This window comes from Haliotis cracherodii, unplaced genomic scaffold (genome assembly GCF_022045235.1).
Source record: "Haliotis cracherodii isolate W230 unplaced genomic scaffold, xgHalCrac1.p SCAF_1, whole genome shotgun sequence".
NCBI lineage: Eukaryota > Metazoa > Mollusca > Gastropoda > Lepetellida > Haliotidae > Haliotis > Haliotis cracherodii.
Genome location: NW_027266264.1, coordinates 59382743 through 59408262, shown reverse-complemented (window position 1 = coordinate 59408262; position 25520 = coordinate 59382743). Strand labels below are relative to the sequence as shown.

The 25520-nt window shown below is 41.6% G+C and overlaps 2 protein-coding genes across 2 annotated transcripts; one reads left to right on the top strand and one right to left on the bottom strand.

The window, feature by feature from the left end:
• Positions 1-2800: 2800 nt before the first annotated feature.
• LOC139456484 (uncharacterized) lies at positions 2801-3817 on the bottom strand. The gene has a single exon (XM_071238224.1). The coding sequence runs from the start codon at positions 3815-3817 to the stop codon at positions 2801-2803; it is 1017 nt and encodes a 338-aa protein (XP_071094325.1).
• Positions 3818-7370: 3553 nt separating this feature from the next.
• Positions 7371-23801, top strand: LOC139456476 (golgin subfamily A member 6-like protein 26). Its single transcript, XM_071238211.1, has 13 exons — positions 7371-7404; positions 8420-9706; positions 9817-9858; positions 10509-10550; positions 13207-13272; positions 13779-13865; positions 15303-15377; positions 16852-16956; positions 18081-18194; positions 20038-20184; positions 21707-21832; positions 22422-22463; positions 23710-23801. Exons 1-13 carry the CDS (start codon positions 7392-7394, stop codon positions 23799-23801), a joined length of 2238 nt encoding a protein of 745 aa, XP_071094312.1. The 5' UTR covers positions 7371-7391.
• Positions 23802-25520: the final 1719 nt, after the last annotated feature.

Sequence of the window (25520 nt, the reverse complement as noted above, 5' to 3'; positions counted from 1 at the left end):
AACAAACATGGCGTCGCCCTTGTCAATCGGCGATAGTCAGAATTAACCTTCGGGAATCTGGAAAAACTACTGGGATAATTTCAATATTAAACGAGGTGAAGTTTGATATAAATTCCACCGACCTATGGAGTACTGAGGGATTACGTGAGATGTGCGCATGCGCTGATTCATCAGTCTTTAAAGTGGAAATGTGATTCCTTGTCATACCTAGGGTTGGGAGTGGAGGGCACGTAATCCCTCAGAATCATATTTCCATATAGTAAACAACAGAAACGTGGTATGAAAATCTACCTATTTAATGCTAAACTATGTTCATCAAAGTTTACAAAAGTGGCAATGTCAAAATGTCACGTAATGTCTGTCTGGGTACCAAAATGAATAACTAACCAATGTCACTGTATTATAGGCTAAAGTCTGTGCCTTGCTAGGATCACATAGCTTTCATTATGCACACTGGAGCTAGGCTACACACAAATTTCAGATCTACACATTTCACTTCAACATAGCTCTACTAAACTGACTAGCATCTGAAACAGGTTTTTTGTAGTATTTCCCAAACACACAATCAGTGCTCCAACCTGCAGTATTAAGAATTGTCTTTAAAGGCACTTTTTGGCAACTCGCCTTACCAGTAGATGCTGCCCTAATGCTATGTGGCTTGAATATGTCCATGTTTATTCCAGCATTCTTAAGAACAGTTTTCACTCATCTTGCTATAGTGTCTTTTGAGACCCTATGATATGGTTTCTTCGTTGTTAGGAAAAGTGCAGTTTCTGTGCCTCGGAATTCTTCTGTCCCCTTGATGTACAGACTAAGAAGGTAAACAACAGAAAGCTTCTTGTCAGGAAAACTGTCTAAAGTCAGTTCCTCTAGGTGATATCCCGGTCGAGATTGTTTTAGTAAATCTCCGAACCTGATCTTCACAGAAGTTTCTAACATATCAACATTTCTGCAATCAATCAAATGAAGTGCCTGAAGCCTTTGTCCTGACAGTAATAACAGAAGAGTTGACAGCTTCATTGAAAGGTATTTTAACGACACACTTTCATCAAATTCTCTCAGATAAGTGATCACTTGTCCCACATCCCAGGTGACGTTGTATCGAGGAAGAGCAGGTCTCACATTAAACACACCTTTCATGAATCGAGGCTAACACATAACACTCAAGTTGTCTGTTTAGCCTTGAAGCAAAAAGGTCAATCGATGGGGTACCATATACTTCAGTCAGTCTGTGAAAAACACCACAATCTAGTTGCCATTCTTTGTCATCTGACACATTTCTTGAATGCCAGTCAGCTTCACTATTACAAATCCCTGGCAAATGAGCTGCTGAAATCCATAGGTCCCTTTCTGAACACCACTGCCATATCTCTCTAGTAATATTGTTGCATATCAACTTGGTACCCCCCATGTGGTTTATGTAGGCAACTGCTGTGGTATTGTCAAGCATAAGTCTGATATGAGCATGTGTCATATTCCTACACAGTGACTTTAGTACTAGCCCCGCTGCTGACAGTTCTAAATAGTTTATATGCATTTTACTTTCCTCACTAGATCAGTGTCCTGATGCACTTTCACCATCAAGTACTCCCCCCCCCCCCCCCCCCCCCCCACCCCCCCAGCCTGTTTTTGAGGCATCTATTTTGACTACTATGTCAGGCTGATGTGGTTCAAGTGACACTGGACTTTTTCCCACATTGTCTATCCACCAGTTCAAATCATGTACACATCTATCATCCAAAGTAACATGCCCATCGTAGTTCCCTTTAGCTGCTTTCAATGCACTGTTCTTGACTATTTCCAAGTGCTTAAAATATAAAGGTGCAAGTTTTACACCATGGGAGCTAGCATTTAGTAGCCCGATAACAGCTGCCAAATCTCTGATTGAGAGAGTTGTGGTCCTTAGTAACTCAGAACAATTCTTTTTGATTTTTTCATTCTTCTCTTGAGTAAGATTAACTGTCATGTTAGAACTGTTAATAGCAAAACCTAAGTAAGTGATAGATTTTGATGGTTCTAAAACAGACTTTTGTGGGTGTATGGTAAACCCAAGTTGTCTAAAACACTGACAGACCAGTTCACATTGTCTCTACACATATCTTCCGTTTCCCTTACAAGCAGTGAATTATCCATATATGCAGTGTTTGCGAAACCCTGTTTTCTCAAACAGGAAAAAACTGGTTTCATGATTTTTGTGAATAGTCTAGGGGCAGAGGCTAACCCATTGGGCAAACATGTGAACTGATACATTTGGTTTTCCCAGTAAAATCTCAGATTTTTCTATCTTGGGCACATATAGACACTGAATAATAGGCATCTTTTAGGTCTACAGATGCAAAATAACAATCTTTTTGGACCAAGTATAGGGCTGATTTGAAAGTGTCCATTTTGAAGTGAGATTAGTCAACCTCATTATTCAAATGTCTGAGATTTAAAATAATTCTCAATGAATTGTCCTTTTTTACCCTGCAGAAAATATTTGAAATATATTCCCCAGGTTCATGGGCACATGTTTCAATAATACCTTTTCCCAACATTTTTCTTAACTCTGTGTCAATTTGAGTACGCTCTGCACTGTCAAAAGTTATAGGCGTGGGAACACAGTGTTGTATGGGTACGTTTCTGAATTCAATACTAGCACCCTCAACACAGGACAGTGTCCAGGGTTCAGATGTTATGTTCATCCAGTTCTCTAAATGCAACTTAATCTTGCCTGCAGTGAAATTGTCAAGAATGTTGTAAAGTGAACCAGTTTCATAAAGATTCCCCACCTGTTCATGGCTACCGCCATCATTGTTTTTCAGAATTTCCTGTGATGTGGTTTGGGCCCCGATGGGCGTCGCCCTAAAAAAGGCCCCTGGTTTCGGTGATTTCCCGTTCTTCCACGATCAGACCCAGACTGAAAACCTTTGTTCTTCACAAAACCACCTTTTCTGTGACGTTGAGAGTCATAAGGCCTGAACCTTTTTCCTGGGTTTCTATGTCCATATCCAGGTGTGTATGACCCCCTATGCATGACTGACTTGCCTGGTGTGTGGAGCTTGTTGCTGAGCCCTTTGCACTCTGTTATGTCCTTGATACCATTGGGGAGGTCATCCCCAAACAAGTATGCAGTCGTTGGTGTATCAGCCGAACAAAGACGCTTGCAAGGTCCTTGCAGATCTGGTTTAAAGTTATCTCTTCTTTTGACATTTAGATCTGTCTCTACTCCAATAAGTATTCTCAGAGAATCTTTGGTCTTATCTAACATCTTGATTGCATTAACCTGTTGTCTGTTGGCAACAGCAGTCATCAGTTCATCCATCATCTCAGTGATGGGCACAATAGCTTTAGTTATCATTCCTTGCGTGTGCTGCATCCGAATATCACGTGCTCTGGTCAGGGGTCCGGCCTCATTCCAAATAACTTCATTGACACGTGGTACCAAAAGGTTCCCAACATTCTTAGGTCGCTTGTACTTGTCCAACAGGGATTTTAACTTGACCATGTTAGGAGGTTTAGACAGTCCCTCATTGACAGATCTGGTCAGGTTTCCCGTGATTTCCGGACCGGCAGCGTCCTCCTCGCCAAAATACTCGACCATATCTTTCATGAGACTGTTCAAATCGGCCTCATCACCATTATCAACACTGGAATGCTCACTGTCTATACACTGATTTACCAAATTGTCAATCATATCCTCATCGGATGTTTCGCCTTCCTCACCATGGGCGCCGCCATCTTCCTGCGATACGAAAGCAATCGGTTCTTCTCGGCTCTTTCCGTCACTTTCCCCCCTGCTGCTATTTTTAGCCAAAGTAGCACAGAGTTCACGCATGGCTTGAGCTTGGGCGTTCTGGCCCTGAAGTAGTGCTTGCAGTGTAGCGTCCAGCTGCGATATCAAAAGGATAGTCTACTATACTGGAAAGCAATGTCTAACTGTGACGTAGTTAAGTTTTGCCAAGTTTGGATATATAAATTGCGAAACATTTCAGCGAGGCCACCAGCCTTGCGGGATCAGTTTCCATATCTGTGCTTGTAGACCTCTGCGGCTTGGGACCTTTTCCCCAAATATAAACAGTTGGATTTCGTCAAACTATGTTCGAATTGTTACCTTGTTTCATTTTGTCAAAGGGGGCACGGGTGGTCCAGTCGTCTAAGGCGCCGCGATTCGCTGTGCAGAGTTGCGTCCCTTGGGCACGCCAGAGACCTATGATTGTGGGTTCGAATCCCGGTTCGCCCCGATTATGTTTCTAGGTTTGTCAGCACCATACCCGTTCTCGTGGGTTTCACCGAAATGGTAAACGTCTGAGACCTGCGTCACTTCGGGCTTTCCTCCTACATTAAGCTGACACGCCGTGATATAACTGGAATACTGTTTAAAGCGGCGTTAAACCCAACTCACTCACTCACTCACTCACTCACTCATTTTGTCGATGTGTGTACATCTGATTGCACTTCTGTACGTCATGACAGGACAGGCCGACTCTGAACAAACTCGGGGTAGTTGTTCAAACACAGCTCGATGTGACATTGGAATCTAAGTAGGATTGTTTTCTAAGAGGATTCCTGCCATCCAGATTGGCAGGAATCCTCTCAGAAGACAATCCTACATAGATCCCAATAATGTCACTATATAGCTGATCCCGTTTCGTTTCCGAGTAAGATTTGGTCCCAGCTATCTATTCTGGTCGGCAACCAAATGGATCGGGTGGGCAAGGTAGGTGACTTGGCTGATCGCGTGTCGTCTTGACTCGATTATGTGCAGGCTGTCGTCATAGAACTGGCATATTGCTGAGTGTGGCGTTACACAACAAATAAACAAACAAACAAACAAACACTATATACAGTACACAACGGTTATAACGAACTCAAAGGGACTACTAATTTTAGTTCGTTATAACCGTAATTCGTTATAAGTATATACACAGACACAGCATAACTACAGCATAAAGTCAGGACTAAAAAGTGAGTTCGTTATATCCGTTAGTTCGTTATAAGCGTGTTCGTTATAATCGTAGTTTACTGTACATGATATAGCCGACAAAGTGCTAATATGACTTAAAATATTACGTTATTCATTAATATTTGAAATAAATAAACAGGATTTGAAACAGTGACCTAATATCACCTGTTGTGGATACAATTTAACTGAAATTAAAACTCCCCCATTTACTGCTCGATTCCAAACACATGGTCCATTACCACAGTGTCAAGTGTGGTTTGACCCTTGCTTATACATCAAAGAGACACAGTCTGATAGTGCTCTGCAGCATGAAGTTTCATGACCAACTGTGGAATAAATGAGTTAAAGCCGTGCTAGGTATCAAATATACAATCCCCGGCCGCGTCATACCAGGCATTAAGGCCGCCAAAACCAGTGTCCGATTCCAACTATATCAAAAGCATGTGTTTATGACTCACTATCTAATACTGATAATACCAGGTGTTCGCGAAAAGGTGAGCGTATCCTGCCCCACCAGTGGCACCCGTCACGAACGCAAGGAAAGCCCGCCTATCAATGTTAGGCTGCTAACTTTTACGCTATTCATATAATGTAGGCCAGAGACATGATACCATAATCTATGTATTACCATCCTCCCTGAGACTATCAATGTTAAAGGAAAACTTGTGTCGTTACACCTGTACATCTGGACGGGATGATTTTAAGAGTATAGGTTCTCACAAGAATAACACCATGATAAAGAATAACAGCATGCATACCTACAAGAGGCTAGGGTACAACTCAATCCCTGACCAATAATATCATACAAGCCATTCATATAAGAACTCATTAAAATAAACTAGGACTAAGTAAACAACCCTGTCTCACACAAGAGAACAGTCGATTATATATGTTAATATGGAAATCACGTCGTTCACAATCTAGAAAATGGTGGTGGAACGTGGTCCTATGCACAGCGCACATGTCACAAATCAGCAACGTCGGTCGCGGAGAGTCCTTGGATGTGAGACCGTGTTTCGGGTTTCCAGGGCTTTGGTCCTTCCCCACACTCAAGCACGTGTAGAACATGTGGTGTCTCCTTGGGCAAGTGACTTTGTTCGAATTGTGCCTCTGTTCACCAAGCAATGAATGGGTACCCGGTAGGATGAGATAGCAATGTAGTTGTTACCCTTCTAGCGCCTAGCAAGCAGGTTGGGTTGTATACTCCCCAGGGACCTGAGACTGATTGTTGAGTGCACACTGATCCTCTGACCGGGGTAATAAATGTCTAAGCGCTCTCAGCATGCTAATGCATGGACTACAGCACCATTTAAATGAACTATTATAATTATTAATGGGGGCACGGGTGGCCCAGTCGTCTAAGGCGCCGCGATTCGCTGTGCAGAGTTGCGTCCCTTGGGCACGCCAGAAACCTATGACTGTGGGTTCAAATCCCGGTTCGCAACGATTATGTTTCTAGGTTTGTAAGCACCACACCCGTGCTCGTGGGTTTCACCGCGACCTGCATCACTTCGGGCATTCCTCCCACATTAAGCTGACACGCCGTGATATAACTGGAATACTGTTAAAAGCGGCGTTAAACCCAACTCACCCACTCACTCACTCATCCAGGTGAGAATATTCAGCAAACCATGCTTGTCGTAAGAGGTGACTAACGGGATCGGGTGGTCAGGCTCAGTGACTTGGTTGATGCATGTCATCGTATCCCAATTGCGTGGATCGATGATCATGATCTCTGGGTTGTCTCTCTGGTCCAGACTCGATTAGTTATAGACCGCAGTCATATAGCTGGCATATTACTGAGTGCGGCGTTAAACAACAAACAAACAAACAAACAAACATGCACATTTAAGCAAATAATACTCAGTAAGCAGAACGGTGACGATCGAAGCTTTTTGAGTAGGGATTGTTATCGCATCGGAGGGGAAGCCGACAAGTGATGCTGAACAATGGCGGGTACACACCTTTACATCGGGATCAGATATATAGAAATATGGAAATTAGTTTATGATCATAATGTGGGCAAAGAGAAAGTGTTGAAAATATGGACAAACAGATATATATATAAATGAATAAAAATTATGAATGAATCAAAAGAAGAAACACACACAAAACACAAACAAACAAATGAATAAGAAGTTACATAAGTACTAAGATCAACAAATACATTATTATTAACACACAATCGAATCAAAACAAATACAAACAAAAAACAAAACACTGTACAACTAAAGCAACAAACTAACAAACAATCAAAAAAGTTCAACTAAAACAACGAATAAACAATCAATAAAAACAAATAAACACAAAAGCGTGATGAATAATAAATGAATGTCTCAAATCAATACTAGTCATTCAACACATTCTTTGTATTAAACTATCACGTGTTAAGTACTTCCTTGAACCATGCAACTTCGTACTTTCGTTTTGTGGTAGGGTCATCGCTATGGCTTCCCCAGGTAAGTGGCTGTATATAAGTGTGTGCTATGCCTGTGTACATCATCTAAACGTGCATAAAAGTATGAAAAACTTGCGCAAACTAAGTCAGACGTAACAATCTAAAACTCCGCTATGTGTGATAAGTATTGGCCGGCGTGGTGAGTCGGAAACATACTAGTAGTCCTGCACGCCATGGACAGTGAAAATGTGTGTCGAGTGGGTAATACCGCTGTTGGTGTGTGCGGATTGCCCAGTTTATTGAAACATGTCAGCAAAGTTGGAACAAGGTCTCACAGATCACACCATCACGGGTACCCGCGTACCCGCGTACCCGGAGTGTTAAATTAATACAGTTATATGTACCTCAGTTGGGTGTTATAAGACAGTCACACAGGATTCGGTGTTTTGTTATCTAACAGTCAAGTTGACCTCAGTGGTATGTTATGCGACAGTTACACAGGATTCAGTGTTTGTTATATTACAGACAGGTTGACCTCAGTGGTATGTTATACGACAGTCACACAGGGCTCGTTGCTTTGTTTTACGTCACCGTAAAACACGCATTAGTGTTCTATTGTGCACCCGTCACTCAGCGCTGCGATATGTATGTTATCATGACCTAACCGCCTACCCACAATACAGTAGCACATGAATGAGAGCATGGCGTCGCATACCTGACGCGTGACAGGTTGGACCGCCCTAGGTCTTACAATCAAAAAGCGATTGAATTATACGAGTGTTGAAATTAGTATATACGTTCCATATGACCAGTGCTTAAAGCTCACTCGCTTACATCTGTAAATTTAGTGAGACCCATTGCTGGTGTTCCCCGCCGTGTTATCGCTAGAGTAATACCAACAAGGGCGTAAAACTATACTCGCTCACTCACTAATAAACATGCACTTGCACTTAAATACTTCAAGATCTGTTAGTGTAATGTGATTTCTATATTTTTCATACTATTCTGCAAATACCATATGGTATGTGTCTTAATATTGTGTGATTTGAAGTCTAATACAAGCTTTTAACACCTAGAATTTGCCGACATAAAGCCTGAACTCGTGTCTACAAACGATGACGATCTACGGACACAGAGAAGCGAGTTAGGGGAAACTAGGCCTCAACTCGAGTCAGAGTCAGCTGAAAAGAAACGAAATGAGAAAGACGAAGGAGAAAAGCTGACACAACTTGAGAAAAAACAACGTGATAAGGACGAAGAACCGGACACTACTAAGCCTCAACTAGAATCTACAAAACAAGATTTAAGAAAAAAAGAGGACGAGTTCAAGAAAAAGGAACTTGAAGGTCTACAGGAAAAAGAAGAGAAGCTAAAACAACTTGAGAAACAACTACATGATAAGGACAAAGAACTGAGCAATACCAATTCTCAACTAGAATTTACAAAACTAGATTTAAGAAAAAAAGAGGACGAGTTCAAGAAAAAGGAACTTGAAGGTCTACAGGAAAAAGAAGAGAAACTAAAACAACTTGAGAAACAACTACATGATAAGGACAAAGAACTGAGCAATACCAATTCTCAGCTAGAATCTACAAAACAAGATTTAAGAAAAAAAGAGGACGAGTTCAAGAAAAAGGAACTTGAAGGTCTACAGGAAAAAGAAGAGAAACTAAAACAACTTGAGAAACAACTACATGATAAGGACAAAGAACTGAGCAATACCAATTCTCAACTAGAATCTACAAAACAAGATTTAATAAAAACAGAGGACGAGTTCAAGAAAAAGGAACTTGAAGGTCTACAGGAAAAAGAAGAGAAACTAAAACAACTTGAGAAACAACTACATGATAAGGACAAAGAACTGAGCAATACCAATTCTCAACTAGAATCTACAAAACAAGATTTAAGAAAAAAAGAGGACGAGTTCAAGAAAAAGGAACTTGAAGGTCTACAGGAAAAAGAAGAGAAACTAAAACAACTTGAGAAACAACTACATGATAAGGACAAAAAACTGAGCAATACCAATTCTCAACTAGAATCTACAAAACAAGATTTAAGAAAAAAAGAGGACGAGTTCAAGAAAAAGGAACTTGAAGGTCTACGGGAAAAAGAAGAGAAACTAAAACAACTACATGATAAGGAAAAAGAACTGGACAATACCAAGTCTCAACTCGAATCTACAAATGACAAGTTAAATCAACTTAGGGAACAATTCGCTGACAAGGTCAAAGGACTGGAAGAAATGAAGTCTAAGCTGCATGCAGCAGAACTATCTATTGGAAAAAAAGTTGGCGTGCTAATGGCACTAAGAAAATCGTTTTCCGAGTGCAGTTCAAGATGGAACGAGGATTGTAAAAAGAAAGGTTAGAAAACCATTAAGTCTTTCAAGTAAGCTCTCTTAAGACAAGAAATATCGTTAATTGTTCGCGAATTGTGTCTTGTGTTTTTTGTAACAATTTATTATTTGTTGTAGAACAAGCCGTTGAGGAAGCAGAACAACTGCGAGTGACAAAAGGTACTTGTAAACTAATTGTTGGAACGCTGAAGTATCTATTGGTTATATGTACGCCCTTTGTGTATACCAGGCACATATGGGTCCAAAGGGTGGTTGAGTGTGATAAGTGTTATCGTACACTGACAGAGTTGATCATTTTTACCAAGTCAAGACCCGACTTCTTGCTGTGATATAGCTGAAGGTGCTTTTGAAGATCATAAACTGTTCTGCACAGTAACTGTGGTCCTGGGATTATCCCAGCGTTTATGTCGTAAGAGGCGACTGAATTGCATTGTGTGGTCGGACTTGATGACATGCTTGATTCCGTCATCCACAGATCTCACATCAACCACTGCATTCCCTGACATAAACTGCCTGGCTGGAGGAAGTACATTTGTACAACAAGTTTTGATGGTGACTGAAAATGAAACAACAACAAATGGTTATTCGATTGTGATGTATTTGATACTGGTTTGGTAGTTTTGTTTTGGACCTTAAGTTGGCAGTGTTTCGGCGACTGTTTTCAGCCAAGTAAGGTTTTGATAACATCTATTTGTAAGTTTTGGTCAAACCCCTTTTACATGCTTTCTTTTCCCCAGCAGTTCAGCATTTAGTTTGCGGGTTGAGGTGTTCAACTACAAACAAAAACTGCCTGTTGTTTCTACTTTTAGAAAAAGCTGACGAGGTTATACTGGGATTACAGCGGGAGAAAGGTAAGGTGCACTTCTCTATGATACACAGTTCCAACTAGGGTTAAATTGGTGGGGGCGTAGGAACAGTGTAGAGATGGTGTAGTAAGGTGATGTGGTGTCAGTGTGCTGGTGTTGTGGTGTTCGTGGAGTGATGATGGAGGAGTGGTGACTGCGTAGTGACTTGGGTGATGTTGGTGGAGTGGTGCGATGGCAATGTGGTGGAGTTGGTGTAGATGGTGTTGGTGGAGTGGTTGCAGTGTGGTGGTCATGTGGTGTTAGTGGTGGGTGTTCGAGGAGTGCTGGCAGTGTGGTGGTGTAGGTGATGTTGGCGGTGTTGGTGGTATTGGTAGAGTGGTGGCAGTGTGGTAGTGTATGTGGTGTAGTGGTGTCAGTGTGTCGGTGTACTTGTGTTTGTGTAGTGGTGTCATTGTGTTGGTGTACTTTAATTTTGTTTGTGTAGTGGTGTCAGTGTGTTGGTGGATTGGTGTTTGTGTAGTGGTGTTAGTGTGTTGGTGTACTGGTGTTTGTGTAGTGGTGTTAGTGTGTTGGTGTACTGGTGTTTGTGTAGTGGTGTCAGTGTGTTGGTGTACTGGTGTTTGTGTAGTGGTGTCAGTGTGTTGGTGTACTGGTGTTGGTGTAGTGGTGTCAGTGTGTTGAAGTACTGGTGTTTGTGTAGTGGTGTCAGTGTGTTGGTGTACTTGTGTTTGTGTAGTGGTGTCAGTGTGTTGGTGTACTTGTGTTTGTGTAGTGGTGTCAGTGTGTTGGTGTACTTGTGTTTGTGTAGTGGTGTCAGTGTGTTGGTGTACTTGTGTTGGTGTAGTGGTGTTTGTGAAGTGGTGTCAGTGTGTTGGTGTACTGGTGTTTGTGTAGTGGTGTCAGTGTGTTGGTGTACTTGAGTTTGTATAGTGGTGTTAGTGTGTTGAAGTACTGGTGTTTGTGTAGTGGTGTCAGTGTGTTGGTGTACTTGTGTTTGTGTAGTGGTGTCAGTGTGTTGGTGTACTTGTGTTTGTGTAGTGGTGTCAGTGTGTTGGTGTACTGGTGTTTGTGTAGTGGTGTACTTGTGTTTGTGTAGTGGTGTCAGTGTGTTGGTGTACTGGTGTTTGTATAGTGGTGTCAGTGTGTTGGTGTACTTGTGTTTGTGTAGTGGCGTCAGTGTGTCGGTGGGTTGGTGTCAGTGTGGTGGCGTTGGTGGAGTGGTCTTTGTGTAATGGTGTAGCGGTGTTTGTGTAATGGTGTACTGGTGTTTGTGTAATGGTGTTGGTGGAGTGATGTCAGTGTGTTGGTGGAGTGGTGTTTGTGTAATGGTGTAGCGTTGTTTGTGTAATGGTGTAGTGGCGTTTGTGTAATGGTGTAGTGGTGTTTGTGTAATGGTATAGTGGTGTTTGTGTAATGGAGTTGGTGGAGTGATGTCAGTGTGTTGGTGGAGTGGTGTTTGTGTCTTGGTGTAGTGGTGTTTGTGTTATGGTGTTGGTGGAGTGGTGGCAGTGTGTTGGTGGAGTGGTGTTTGTGTAATGGTGTAGTGGTGTTTGTGTTATGGTGTTGGTGGTGTGCTGTCAGTGTGTTGGTGTAGTGGTGTTTGTGTAATGGTGTTTGTGTAATGGTGTAGTGGTGTTTGTGTAATGGCGTTGGTGGAGTGATGTCGGTGTGTTGGTGTAGTGGTGTTTCTGTAATGGTGTTGGTGGAGTGATGTCAGTGTGTTTGTGTAGTGGTGTTTGTGTAATGTTGTAGTGGTGTTTGTGTAATGGTGTAGTGGTGTTTGTGTTATGGTGTTGGTGGAGTGATATCAGTGTGTTGGTGGAGTGATGTCAGTGTATTGGTGTAGTGGTGTTTGTGTAATAGTGTTGGTGGAGTGATGTCAGTGTGTTGGTGGAGTGATGTCAGTGTATTGGTGGAGTGGTGTTTTTGTAATGGTGTTGGTGGAGTGATGGCAGTGTGTTGGTGTAGTGGTGTTTGTGTAATGTTGTTGGTGGAGTGATGTCAGTGTGTTGGTGGAGCGGTGGCAGTGTGTTGGTGGAGTGATGTCAAAGTGTTGGTGGAGTGGTGGCATTGTGTTGGTGTAGTGGTGTTTGTGTAATGATGCGGTGGTGTTTGTGTAATGGTGTAGTGGTGTTTGTGTAATGGTGTTGGTGGAGTAGTGGCAGTGTGTTGGTGTAGTGATGTCGGTGTGTTGGTGTAGTGGTGTTTGTGTAATGATGCGGTGGTGTTTGTGTAATGGTATAGTGGTGTTTGTGTAATGGTGTTGGTGGAGCGGTGGCAGTGTGTTGGTGGAGTGATGTCAGTGTGTTGGTGGAGTGGTGGCAGTGTGTTTGTGTAATGGTATAGTGGTGTTTGTGTAATGGTGTTGGTGGAGTGGTGGCATTGTGTTGGTGTAGTGGTGTAGTGGTGTTTGTGTAATGGTGTTGGTGGAGTGGTGGCAGTGTTTTGGTGGAGTGGTGGCAGTGTGTTGGTGGAGTGGTGGCATTGTGTTGGTGTAGTGGTGTAGTGGTGTTTGTGTAATGGTGTTGGTGGAGTGGTGGCAGTGTGTTGGTGGAGTGGTGGCAGTGTGTTGGTGTAGCGGTGTTTGTGTAATGGTGTTGGTGGAGTGGTGGCAGTGTTTTGGTGTAGTGATGTCAGTTTAGTGGTAGAGTGGTGGTGTAGCGGATATACTGATTAATACTGATTAAATATTGTGCTTCAGCTCGACTGCAGTGGCGACACGCTTTTCGACTGACATTCGAGCAGCAGTGGAAATTTAGAGTTCGAGGTGCGTATTGACACCGTCGCAGACACGTGATTTTGGTCCGTAACTGCAATATCATGCCTGATGGCGATATATGAGATAAACTTACTCTGTTTAGAAATTTGATGTAGTACCACTGTTTATATATGCCTTCATAATTTTTAATTTGGAGCCGCGTGATTCGCGCTCTTTTAGATAGAGCATCTGCCCTGAAGACGAAACGTAGCCGTACCAAAAGACGTTACACACACACACACACACACACACACACACACACACACACACACACACACACACACACACACACACACACACACACACACACACACACACACACACACACACACACACACACACACACACACGTGCAACATATGAAGGCTTTTCTTTTGACATGAAGTGATAATCAGTACAGCATGCGACGGTTTCAGTTCAGACATGCGATGGTAAACAGTACAACCTGTGACGACTTTTCTTTTGACATGCAATGGTAATCTGTACATCATGTGACTGTATTTGATTGCCCACAGCTGTGGTCAGTGCTCAGTGCGAAGAAGTTAAGGGCCAACTGACCAGCATGTCTCGTAAACATGAGTCGGATCGGAAACATCTTCAGGGTAAATATTCACTTTCAATACATTCTCCTAAAGTAGTTCTCTACGCGCTCAGATGATGATGATGATGATGATGATGGTAATAACAATATTAATAATAATAATAATAATAAAAAAATAAAAAAAATAATATAAAACAAGGCATTCCACAGTTTTCTAAAACGAGCCAAGGATGTGGGACATAATCTCAATGTCGGTGTTGGTTTTGGTGATGGTTCTGTACTGCTGGGCGATACAGAAAGGAGTGTCAACCAAGCGAAGTGCCATATCAAGTCGGCCCAGACCTTTCAAGGAGAGGATTTCTGAACGACCACTGCATCGAGTTTATGTGTAGTGTGTTGAGAAGGTCAGCAATCCTGCAGAGTCCTTCGCTTGGATGAAGTCGTCTGGGCTGAAAAAAGAAACTGAAAGCTTTCTGTTTGCTGCTCAGGATCAGTCACTTCCAACTCGAAACGGTCAATGTGTGATTTTGCATCAAAATGTGAATATGAAATGTAGATTATGTAATGAATTTAATGAGACAGTCAAACAAAGTGGGGAGTTTTCACATTCTCCGAAAAGTTCCGGGTGGGTTTGGCTTGGCAGCGCTTCCTGGGAGAAGTCCCATTCGCTGTTTGGGCTGCGTGTAGAGGGGACAAGGGCCCTGAGCTGATAATGAGCCTAAACACCCTGACTGTGCCAGCATCACCCAAACCCTCTTTGCTGCATTTTTTATTTTAATCTGTAAATAATAAAAATAATGATAATAATAATGTGAGCGGTATAGAATTTCACAAAAAAGCGACAGCAACACTAAAAAGACTTTGAGCCAACAGTCTTGAACTACGATTTTGGAACTTGCAGGAAAAAAAATTCCAAAAGCCTGGGCTTTATAAACATTCACGACAACTGATAAAACAACTTGAACAACTTTTTGTGCCAAGTCTTAAAACATTACGCAGGTCCTAAGCTCAACAGTTGAAGACCTCAAATAGGTCCAATCTAATCTAACTTTTTTTAAAGCAGCCAATGGAATAGGTTCCTTGAATGTATAGTCCAAGATATTCTTTTCTGAAAATCACATTTGATTATAGGCACACCCCACTGGATTGAAAGGAAATCTTGACATTTGGTGTTTTTTTATTTCATTCTGTACGTCAGCAGTTTATTCGTTATTTGATTCTTGGATTAAGTGAAAATAAACAAAATAAACCTCATACAAGAACATTGTATATTTGACTTACCTGAATCACCGCAAAAGGGACCAGCACAAGAGTTATATCCACTCTTTTGTTTCTGTATATAATATCAACGTTATAGTTGATCATGATATCCTATCGTGTGGTAGAACTTGCATCAATAGGATTTCAGGCCATCAGAAAACTGTGTGTCGACTGGCTGTTACCTACACACAGGTACAAAGCATAGTGGTTCACGGGGTTGTTGCAATCACTATTTCAGATAAGATTGACAGTCAGAATGTCCAGCTGTATGCTGCTAGGACGGGATGTCAGACACAAGAAGCAAAGTGGACAGGTAAACACTTGCAGTATTTCATATGTCTTGGAGAGAACCCCCCAATGTCTACTCTGAGAGAACTACATAAAAATCCGCATAATTATTAACTTTTCTACGTTATGATGAGATCAGTTTTTGTTTATCAAAGGAATTATTATAATTATGTATCAAGCATTATGTAACCTTTTTGGTCACTAACACAGGTTGACTGTGCCGACCTGGTGCTTTCATATTGTAGCTATTGAGGCCTGATGTTAATATTGTAAAAGTTGAAGCCTGATGTTAATACTGTGACAGTTGACGCATAAATGTTTGAGGTTTGATGTTAATATTGTGACGGTTGAGGCCTGATGTTAATATTGTAATAGTTGAAGCCTGATGTTAATACTGTGACAGTTGAGGTCTGGTGTTAATATTTTGGCGGTTGAGGCCTGGTGTTAATATTTTGGCGGTTGAGGCCTGGTGTTAATATTTTGGCGGTTGAGGCCTGGTGTTAATATTTTGGCTGTTGAGGTCTGGTGTTAATATTTTGGCTGTTGAGGTCTGGTGTTAATATTTTGGCGGTTGAGGTCTGGTGTTAATATTTTGGCGGTTGAGGTCTGGTGTTAATATTTTGGCGGTTGAAGTCTGGTGTTAATATTTTGGCTGTTGAGGTCTGGTGTTAATATTTTGGCGGTTGAGGTCTGGTGTTAATATGTTGGCGGTTGAGGCCTGGTGTTAATATTTTGGCGGTTGAAGTCTGGTGTTGATATTTTGGCGGTTGAGGTCTGGTGTTAATATTTTGGCGGTTGAGGTCTGGTGTTAATATTTTGGCGGTTGAGGCCTGGTGTTAATATTGTGGCGGTTGAGGTCTGGTGTTAATATTTTGGCGGTTGAGGTCTGGTGTTAATATTGTGGCCTGATGATGGTATTGGTGCGGCTGAGGATGTTGAAACTGTAGTGGTTGAGGCCTGATGTTATTATGTAACTGTTGAGGTCTGAGTTAGTATTGTGTTGGTTGAGGAATGGTGTTAGTATTGTTACTGTTGAGGTCTGAGTTAGTATTGTGTTGGTTGAGGAATGATGTTAGTATTGTTACTGTTGAGGTCTGAGTTACTATTATAGTGGTTGAGGAATGGTGTTAGTATTGTTACTGTTGAGGTCTGAGTTACTATTATAGTGGATGAGGAATGGTGTTAGTATTGTTACTGTTGAGGTCTGAGTTACTATTATAGTGGATGAGGAATGGTGTTAGTATTGTTACTGTTGAGGTCTGAGTTACTATTATAGTGGATGAGGAATGGTGTTAGTATTGTTACTGTTGAGGTCTGAGTTAGTATTGTGTTGGTTGAGGAATGATGTTAGTATTGTCACTGTTGAGGTCTGAGTTACTATTATAGTGGTTGAGGAATGGTGTTAGTATTGTTGCGGTTTTGGCATGATGTTAATATTGTAGCAGTTGAGGCAAAAGAGAATTGTTTTTGTCAACTGATGCATAATATTCTGGTTACAGATCGCATTGAGCAGGTAGAAGTGGAGAAAGCAGAACTTACAGATAAAGTGACCCAATGTGAGCTGCAATTGAAGGAACGGGAAGGTTCTGTGCAGATAGCTAAAGGTAGGAGTAGACGAGACCAGAACACGCTTAGCTAACGGTAGAAGAAGAAGAGACAAGAACACACAACTAAAGAAGGGAGTAGACAAGACTAGAACGCACAGCTAAAGGTGGGAGTAGGCAAGACTAGAACACACAGCTAAAGGTGGCAGTAGACAAGACTAGAATACACAGCTAAAGGTGGGAGTAGACAAGACTAGAACGCACAGCTAAAGGTAGGAGTAGGCAAGACTAGAACACACAGCTAAAGGTGGCAGTAGACAAGACTAGAATACACAGCTAAAGGTGGGAGTAGACAAGACTAGAACGCACAGCTAAAGGTAGGAGTAGGCAAGACTAGAACACACAGCTAAAGGTGGGAGTAGACAAGACTAGAACACACAGCTAAAGGTGGGAATAGACAAGACTAGAACACACAGCTAAAGGTGGGAGTAGACAAGACTAGAATACACAGCTAAAGGTGGGAATAGACAAGACTAGAACACACAGCCAAAGGCGGGAGTAGGCAAGACTAGAACGCACAGCTAAAGGTGGGAGTAGACAAGACTAGAACACACAACTAAGCACGGGTATTCTCTTAAGCTTGTAATGTGTTTCAGCACAGGTATTTCACTCACGCTTGTAATGTGTTTCAGCATGTGTATTTCACTCACGCTTGTAATGTGTTTCAGCACAGGTATTTCTCTCACGCTTGTAATGTGTTTCAGCACAGGTATTTCTCTCACCTGTAATGTGTTTCTGCACAGGTATTTCTCTCACCTGTAATGTGTTTCAGCACAGATATTTCTCTCACCTGTAATGTGTTCCAGCACAGGTATTTCTCTCACCTGTAATGTGTTTCAGCACAGGTATTTCTCTCACCTGTAATGTGTTTCAGCAGAGGTATTTCTCTCACGCCTGTAATGTGTTTCAGCACGGGTATTCTCTTACGCTTGTAATGTGTTTCAGCACAGGTATTTCTCTCACGCTTGTAATGTGTTTCAGCACGGGTATTCTTTTTCACTTGTGATGTGTTTCAGCACGGGTATTTCTCCTACGCTTGTAATGTGTTTCAGGACAGGTATTTCACTCACGCTTGTAATGAATTTCAGCACGTGTATTTCACTCACGCTTGTAATGTGTTTCAGCGTGGGTTCAGAGGCTTAGTGAACAATGCGGGGCGAACGAGAGGAATCTGGAGGAGCTCGCCCGGACCAAGACAACTCTCCATGAGACTGAAGCACAATACCTAGACATCCTCGGTAAGTCATGGTCAGCATTAGTGAAACGGCTTTAACGTCGAGTTAAAGAATATTTCACTTACACAGCAACGTGTTCATGTATGTGTCCGTTGTACTCGTCCGGACGCATGCTGTTTGTTTTGTAGTCCTAGCCCACTGGGATACAATGTCGAAGGTCACATGGATACCCTATTCAGACACAGTATACTCCGAGTAGCCCAGTCTTTGTTTCACCTCCTCCCTATCGATCACCAGGAGGGCATTGAACCCTCGGCATTCCGCTCTTTGGGCTGACGTTGTTTCCGCTCGACCACGGAGGTGGCCATAAGAAAAACGTTTCAGTGCTTCATTGCTACGCCTAGCAATAATGACGAAATGATGAAAAGTACAATCATTATTTATCTACCATTCTTTTAGGCATATTTTTTTTTCTGTTGAATAATATCTGCCCTTGTTCTAAATACAGCATGTTATCTCGACATATATCTAGAGCATCCCTCCCTTAAACTCACACATTAAAGATGTTTGGTCTTCCCTTCATTTGTTGGAATATTTGTCTCCTTTATTTCTATACTGCATGATCACTATTTTGAACCAGATACACATTACAGGATATTTCCTCATATCAGACATTGCATACTATACGTGATGTCATAGATACATTATTACTTGACACTTATGATGAATTGTTTTCAAACAGATATTTGTGTGTTGAAAAAGAATTAGGTATATGTATACTTTGTGTATATACTTTCAGTCCCACACAATTCCGATTTAGACAGTAGAGAGAAAATTCGAATGTAAATAATGTCAGCTTGTATTCATAATAGTTAAAAAGCATATCATCACCAAATATCAAGGGAAACGAGACGAACTGGCTGTAGTTGTCAGACTAAAGTTTATATTTTGTTATGAAGTTAAATTTCTTTCAATATTGAAAACACTATTTCTGTTATGTAACCGAATAACAAGAATTTTCACAGTGAAAAGTGGAATTATGCATGTCGTATTGGATCTGTGTATTGGACACAGTGTTTCAAAAAGCTACAGTTAACGCTATTGCGTTGCGTATCATTCTCATACTGGTGGGGGCACGGGTGACCCAGTCGTCTAAGGTGCTGCGATTCGCTTTCCAGAGTTGCGTCCCTTGGGCACGCCAGAAACCTATGATTGTTGGTTCGAATCCCGGTTCGCCCCGATTATGTTTCTAGGTTTGTCAGCACCCGTGCTCGTGAGTTTCACCGAAGTGGTAAACGTCTGAGACTTGCATCGCTTCGGGCTCTCCTCCCACATTAAGCTGACACGCCGCGATATAACTGGAATACTGTTAAAAGCGGCGTTAAACCAAACTCACTCACTCACTCTAATACTGGTCGTCTCTGACGCCAAGTTATAGTCTTACAATATTGTACACGTACACGTGTAGGTGAGGTGAGGTGAGGTGAAATGGGGTTTAACGTCGCGTCCTAGATTATTGCACTTATATAGCGACGTGCATATACGTGTGTGTGTTTGTGTGGCTGCTTGTACTAGTCCGGACTGATGCCGATTTATAGTGCTAGCTTGCTTAGATACTCGGCTGCAGTTTAACATAAATACCCCACTCATAAACAGTATACGGACTCCGAGCCGACCAGTCCTTGTTTTAGCCCCTTAATGCAGAGCGCCAGACAGGGTAACAACAAGTACCATCTTTAAACGTCTTTTGGTATGACGCGGCCGGGGATTGAACCCCGGACGCTCTGTCTCCGGGCGAACGCTCTACCACTAGACCACGGAGGCGGTCACGTACACGTGTAAGCCCCATCGTATGTAAGTGAGTGGCACACATGAACATTTCCACAATGGACTTGCACATTTCCAGAAAAGTTGCAAAAGGAGAAACACAATGCTGTTCAGCTGCACCTGAAGCTTGACAGTGAGAGACGACTCAATGCCGCCTTGTCCAACACGGCCCAACGAGAAGCCGGGGACGTCAGACAAGAACAGGAGAGGATAGCCTTACTTAAAGGTAACTTCTTTATTGACAACGTAGAGACAATTTACCCTTGCTTGACAGCCGTAGAAGGATCTTTACCGAAGCGTCGCCTTTACAGTAAATAAAGTTGTTATCCATAAAATGTCTTTACTTTGTCATCCGTCAATTTCTAAGTGATGCCTATCAAACAATTCAACTTCTTTTTGTGATAAGTTGTATAGCCATAAAAGGTTATCCCTTATTCACTTAAAAAAGGTCCATTCTGTCGAGGCGAACTGACGGTCGGCAGTCAGACACATAATTATATATTTCTCATGTGATGAATAGTGTTACAGATACGATGAACCTTTGTGACGTACTCTGAGTGTGAGCCAACGTACACCTGGGTGCCCTAAGTCTTGGAGCCAAAATGTTACTTTATAATCGTTGAAACTCTACCCCTACCCAAAACGGAGAAACAAATCGAGTTACTTCCCTTCACCAATTCATTCGGTTAAACATCGGTTCATTTCAGGAACTCAATGATGCTCATGCGAGATGAGAAAGTTACCTAAGATGTGTTCCAATTGATATATTCGCGGACTCCATGAAATGTGTACCCTGCCTGTGAGTCGTATCCATGGAAATTAATTGCCCGCTCCTTAAGGGAGATTTATTGAAAAAATATTTTAAAACATGTCAAATAGTCATTTTAAAAAGTACATATTCACACCTAAAATGTCATATATGATTTCATTGTCATCTAATAAGCAACAATCAAACTATAAGGGGTGCAGCTCCGAGTGGTCTATTCTCCCTGAAGAAAATGATAAATCGCAAAGAACAATGCAGAACGAAGCATGATTCATTTCACGATAAAACATTGTTCTATCATGGCGTCATTACTGGAGATTTGAACATGCGCTCGCAACTTGATGACGTTGTAAATTGGACGAGATTAATTTTGAGAGGGAAATGTCTAGTGAGTTGTTCCCATAGATGTAGCTGGGCAACTCAGAAAACCGCCATGGCATAACGATCGCATCCGAAATTGGGCGAGATATGGCAGTATGTATTAGGGGAAGAGAAACATAAAATCGCCGTAAAAATTATGGGAAATGCCAAACTTAGCCCCCCTGTTCCTAAAATGGACCTGTTCGACATTGCCGAAGTCGGTTTGTATTTAGGGAGTCATCATTATTTAAATACGGGTAAATATTTTCAAAGCTTTTACCTTTCATTAACATCCTCAAAGAGGCTGTACATAATTTTGATATCTCATACAAGAAATAAACGACTCGTGGTAGTACAATAAAACACTGCAGGGAGAATAAACCACGCGGAGCTTCATAGTTTATTCTTCCTGCAGTGTTTTATTGTACGATAAACAACTCCCACACGTCGTTTATTTCATAAATCATGAAAACTGTAGTGATACAGGTTGTGTAGATGGTATTTTCAAAGATTGTGTTATGATGAGTACATATATTGGGTCTGTGTCGTGATACTGATATCACGATGGACTTGTTACGATGTCAATTGGGTAACCATGTTTGTGTATTTTGTTGTCTGTCAGACGAGATTGAAAGAGCGCAGCAGGCTTTGAGGGACGCATATCGCCGTAATGAAGAGAAGTGTGAAGAACTGAAGACGAATGTATCTGAAAAAAGGGAACTCGTGAGGCATTCACTGAATCTCAGACGTAGGTGTACCTGGTATATATAACACGTATGTCTAATGAGTGAGTGAGTTAGTTTTAACGCCGCTTCATGCAGGAGGACCGCCTCCGTGGTCTAGTGGTAGAGCCACACAAACACAGACACGTACATGCAGGTCGCTATATAAGTGCAATAATCTTGGATGCGACGTTAAACCCAATTTCACTTCACCTCATGCGGGAGGAAATGGATGAGCATGAGTTTACGCCGCTTTTAGTAGTATTCAAGCAATATCACGGCGGGGGACACCGGAAAATGGGCTTCACAAATTGTACCCATGTGGGAAATCGAACCCGGTCCTTGGACGTGACGAGCCAACGCTTTAACCACTAAGCTACACCACCGCCCCTGAAGTGAAGCATGGAGATATTTACAATGGAGTCTGGCTGTAAACTTCTTCGTTATATCAATGACAGTTAACCTTCTTTTGAAATATCTGTGTATTCAGCATGTAGACTTTTCATCGTGTTCAAAATGTTCAGACATGCGTAAATGTCTGAATCGTTACTTTATATCAAATAATATGATTGTGACGAAACAAAAGATGAATGAATGACTTCATTTATTATGTAGGCCAGCTGGACGCTGTGACAGAGGACAAGAAGCGACTCGGAGGCAAGTGACCATCTTTACACTTGTGTCTGTAGGAATCTGTGCCTCAACACTTGACAGTATTTTTTCCGTCTCAGAGGCGAATATATACATATAATGCCAGTGAAAGCCATATGCTCAGCTTATTGTACGTGTGTTGTGTGAGTACATATCACAGTGAGATACAGCCTAGTGTATGTTGTTTAACCATATGTCAGGGTGATCAGATAAAGACTATTCTGTGTTGTGTGACTACATGTTACAGTGAGACACACCCTATTGTGTGTTGTGCGTCTACATGTTACAATGAAATACAGCCTATTGTTTGTTGTGCGTCAACATGTTACAATGAAATACAGCCTATTGTGTGTTGTGCGTCTAAATGTTACAGTGAGACACAGCCTATTGTGTGTTGTGTGACTACATGTTACAGTGAGACACAGCCTATTGTTTGTTGTGTGACAGCATGTTACAGTGAGATGCAGTCTATTGTGTGTTGTGGGACGTCATGTTACAAAGAGATACAGTCTAGTGTGTGTTTTGTGACTACATGTTACAGTGAGATACAGTCTAGTGTGTGTTGTGTGACATGTTACAGAGACATACAGTCTATTGTGTGTTGTGGGACGTCATGTTACAAAGAGATACGGTCTAGTGTGTGTTGTGTGACTTCATGTTACAGTGAGATACAGTCTATTGTGTGATGTGTGACAGCATGTTACAGTGAGATGCAGTCTATTGTGTGTTGTGTGACAGCATCTTACAGTGAGATGCAGTCTATTGTGTGTTGTGTGACTTCATGTTACAAAGAGAAACAATCTAGTGTGTGTTGTGTGACTACGTGTTACAGAGAGATACAGTCTAGTGTGTGTTGTGTGACGTCATGTTACAAAGAGATACAGTCTAGTGTGTGTTGTGTGACGTCATGTTACAAAGACATATAGTCTAGTGTGTGTTGTGTGATGTTATGTTACAAAGAGATACAGTCTAGTGTGTGTTGTGTGATGTCATGTTACAAAGAGATACAGTCTAGTGTGTGTTGTGTGACGTCATGTTACAAAGAGATACAGTCTAGTGTGTGTTGTGTGATGTCATGTTACAGTGAGATACAGTCGAGTGTGTGTTGTGTGACGTCATGTTACAAAGAGATACAGTCTATTGTGTGTTGTGTGACGTCATGTTACAGTGAGATGCAGTCTGTTATGTATTGTGTAACTATATGTTACAGTAGGATGCAGCGTATTTACTGTTGTGGACCTTCATGTTTCAGTGAAATGCAATCACCTGGAATTCGAGTTAGCTCAGTCACCGCAACATTCACCTCCCAACAAAAGAAGCGGCGGAAATGGCAAGTATATCTAATGGCTAACTCCACTCCCTAAATCGTTGGAAACAAACTGTTCTTTTCAGTTCATGTCTATATATTTATCTAAAGAAAAATGCATCTGTAACTGCGGATCTCAACCGCATATCTTGCAGACAAAAGTATTATCCCCTGGTTTGGTAGGTCTATCCGGGGAATGGGTGGGCTAATTCCAGGGACATGTTGCCCTGAATCAGGAATGGGCTAGCCTATTCCAGGATTGGGTGGGCTGTAACCAGGATTGGGATTTGACTCGGCCAGAAATGGGTTGTGTTAGATCAGGAAGTGGTGGATGTTCTTCAGCAATGACTTTGCTCTACTGAAAAATGGGTTATCTTATTCCGGGATTGGGGTGGTCTGGACCGCGAATGGATTGGCCCAAACCAGGAACGAGTTAGCCTAAACTCAGAACACATTAGCCTACCTACAAGGCATTTCTCTATATGTCAGTCTTTTATATGAGGGTGTCCATAGTGCCAGATCCAGACCTAGCTGTATACGCCCTGGACCAACTGTCACCTTGTCATCACTCACCAGACTTCTGGACCCGACGGGATGCAGACAGTAAACACTTTCACACTGATGTCTATAATAGAAGAGTCATTGCACCTTACATATCACTGGTCTTCCGCCATTTGATATTTTTTCAACGTTGGTATCTGTCGAAACGTCGATCCTCGCATGATCGGGATCGATATCTTTGCTTTCGAGTTTACATGCAGAAATGTCAAACACACATTTGAGATCTCAGCTATGACCTTTATAAACCCCTTCACTGGTTGAATGGAAATCCCCTTTTCTGGAACTAAAAGGGCAATTTAATCCTTATTAATAAATTTCTGGCAAAATCACTAAACTCGTGTGTTGAAGTAGGTGTCAAATTAACGGAAGCATCACAACTGCACAAACATATGGTGGCCGAGAGGGGACATGGCTTTAGCAACTTAAATTACGTCCGAGAAAGCGAAAAACACGAGACGAGAAAGCGAAAACGAAAGCGATAGAGCGAGTAAGCGATACCCATGATGCCGTAAACTAAAAACGATTTTACTGATTTTCAGTGATCTATTCCTGTAAATTTTACAGCTCTTTTGCCTTAGTTACAACATTTTGAAGTAGATAAATTTGTTAGATATAGATACAGAATGCAGTCTCTTTTGCATACACACATGTGGTTGCTTTGTAGTATTGTAGTAAATTAGCAATAATCACATACAGTACAACACAAAAGTTTTTTACTTTATTTCGCAATAACTATACAGAAAGTCCACTGATTATTTGCGATTTCTTGCGAAATTTAATTTACCCTTTTGTGAAAGTTACTAGTTTTATTGACCCCGGGCGTCGACATCAGCGTTGTATAGAACGGCAAGTTGTATCCCTAAACGATAAAACATGGTCTAGGAACCTTTTGAATGTATTTCGATATTCATCTTTTAATTGTATTCATAATACCACCCCTTTAATCTAAATACTGACACTTTAAAAGGACTTCATATCATAAGTACAGTAGACTGAACTGGAAAAAATATTGAAAGACAATGTTTATATAAATTGTACATTGATAAATAATAGACAAGTACTACGAGCCACTGTTTGTACAGATAAAAAAAAGGGTAAATTAGCACTTTATGAAATTTTAAGATCATTAGATGAACTTGGGTGCTTGTCTTATGACATATTCAATAAAATATTTGATGTAAAGATTAAGCCTATTT

Coding starts and splice junctions, on each gene's coding strand:
- LOC139456484 (XM_071238224.1), bottom strand. CDS start 3,817: ATGCGTGAACTCTGTGCTACTTTGGCTAAAAATAGCAGCAGGGGGGAA.
- LOC139456476 (XM_071238211.1), top strand. Junction 9,707..9,816: donor CGAGGATTGTAAAAAGAAAG/GTTAGAAAACCA, acceptor TATTTGTTGTAG/AACAAGCCGTTGAGGAAGCA. Junction 10,551..13,206: donor GGGATTACAGCGGGAGAAAG/GTAAGGTGCACT, acceptor ATTGTGCTTCAG/CTCGACTGCAGTGGCGACAC.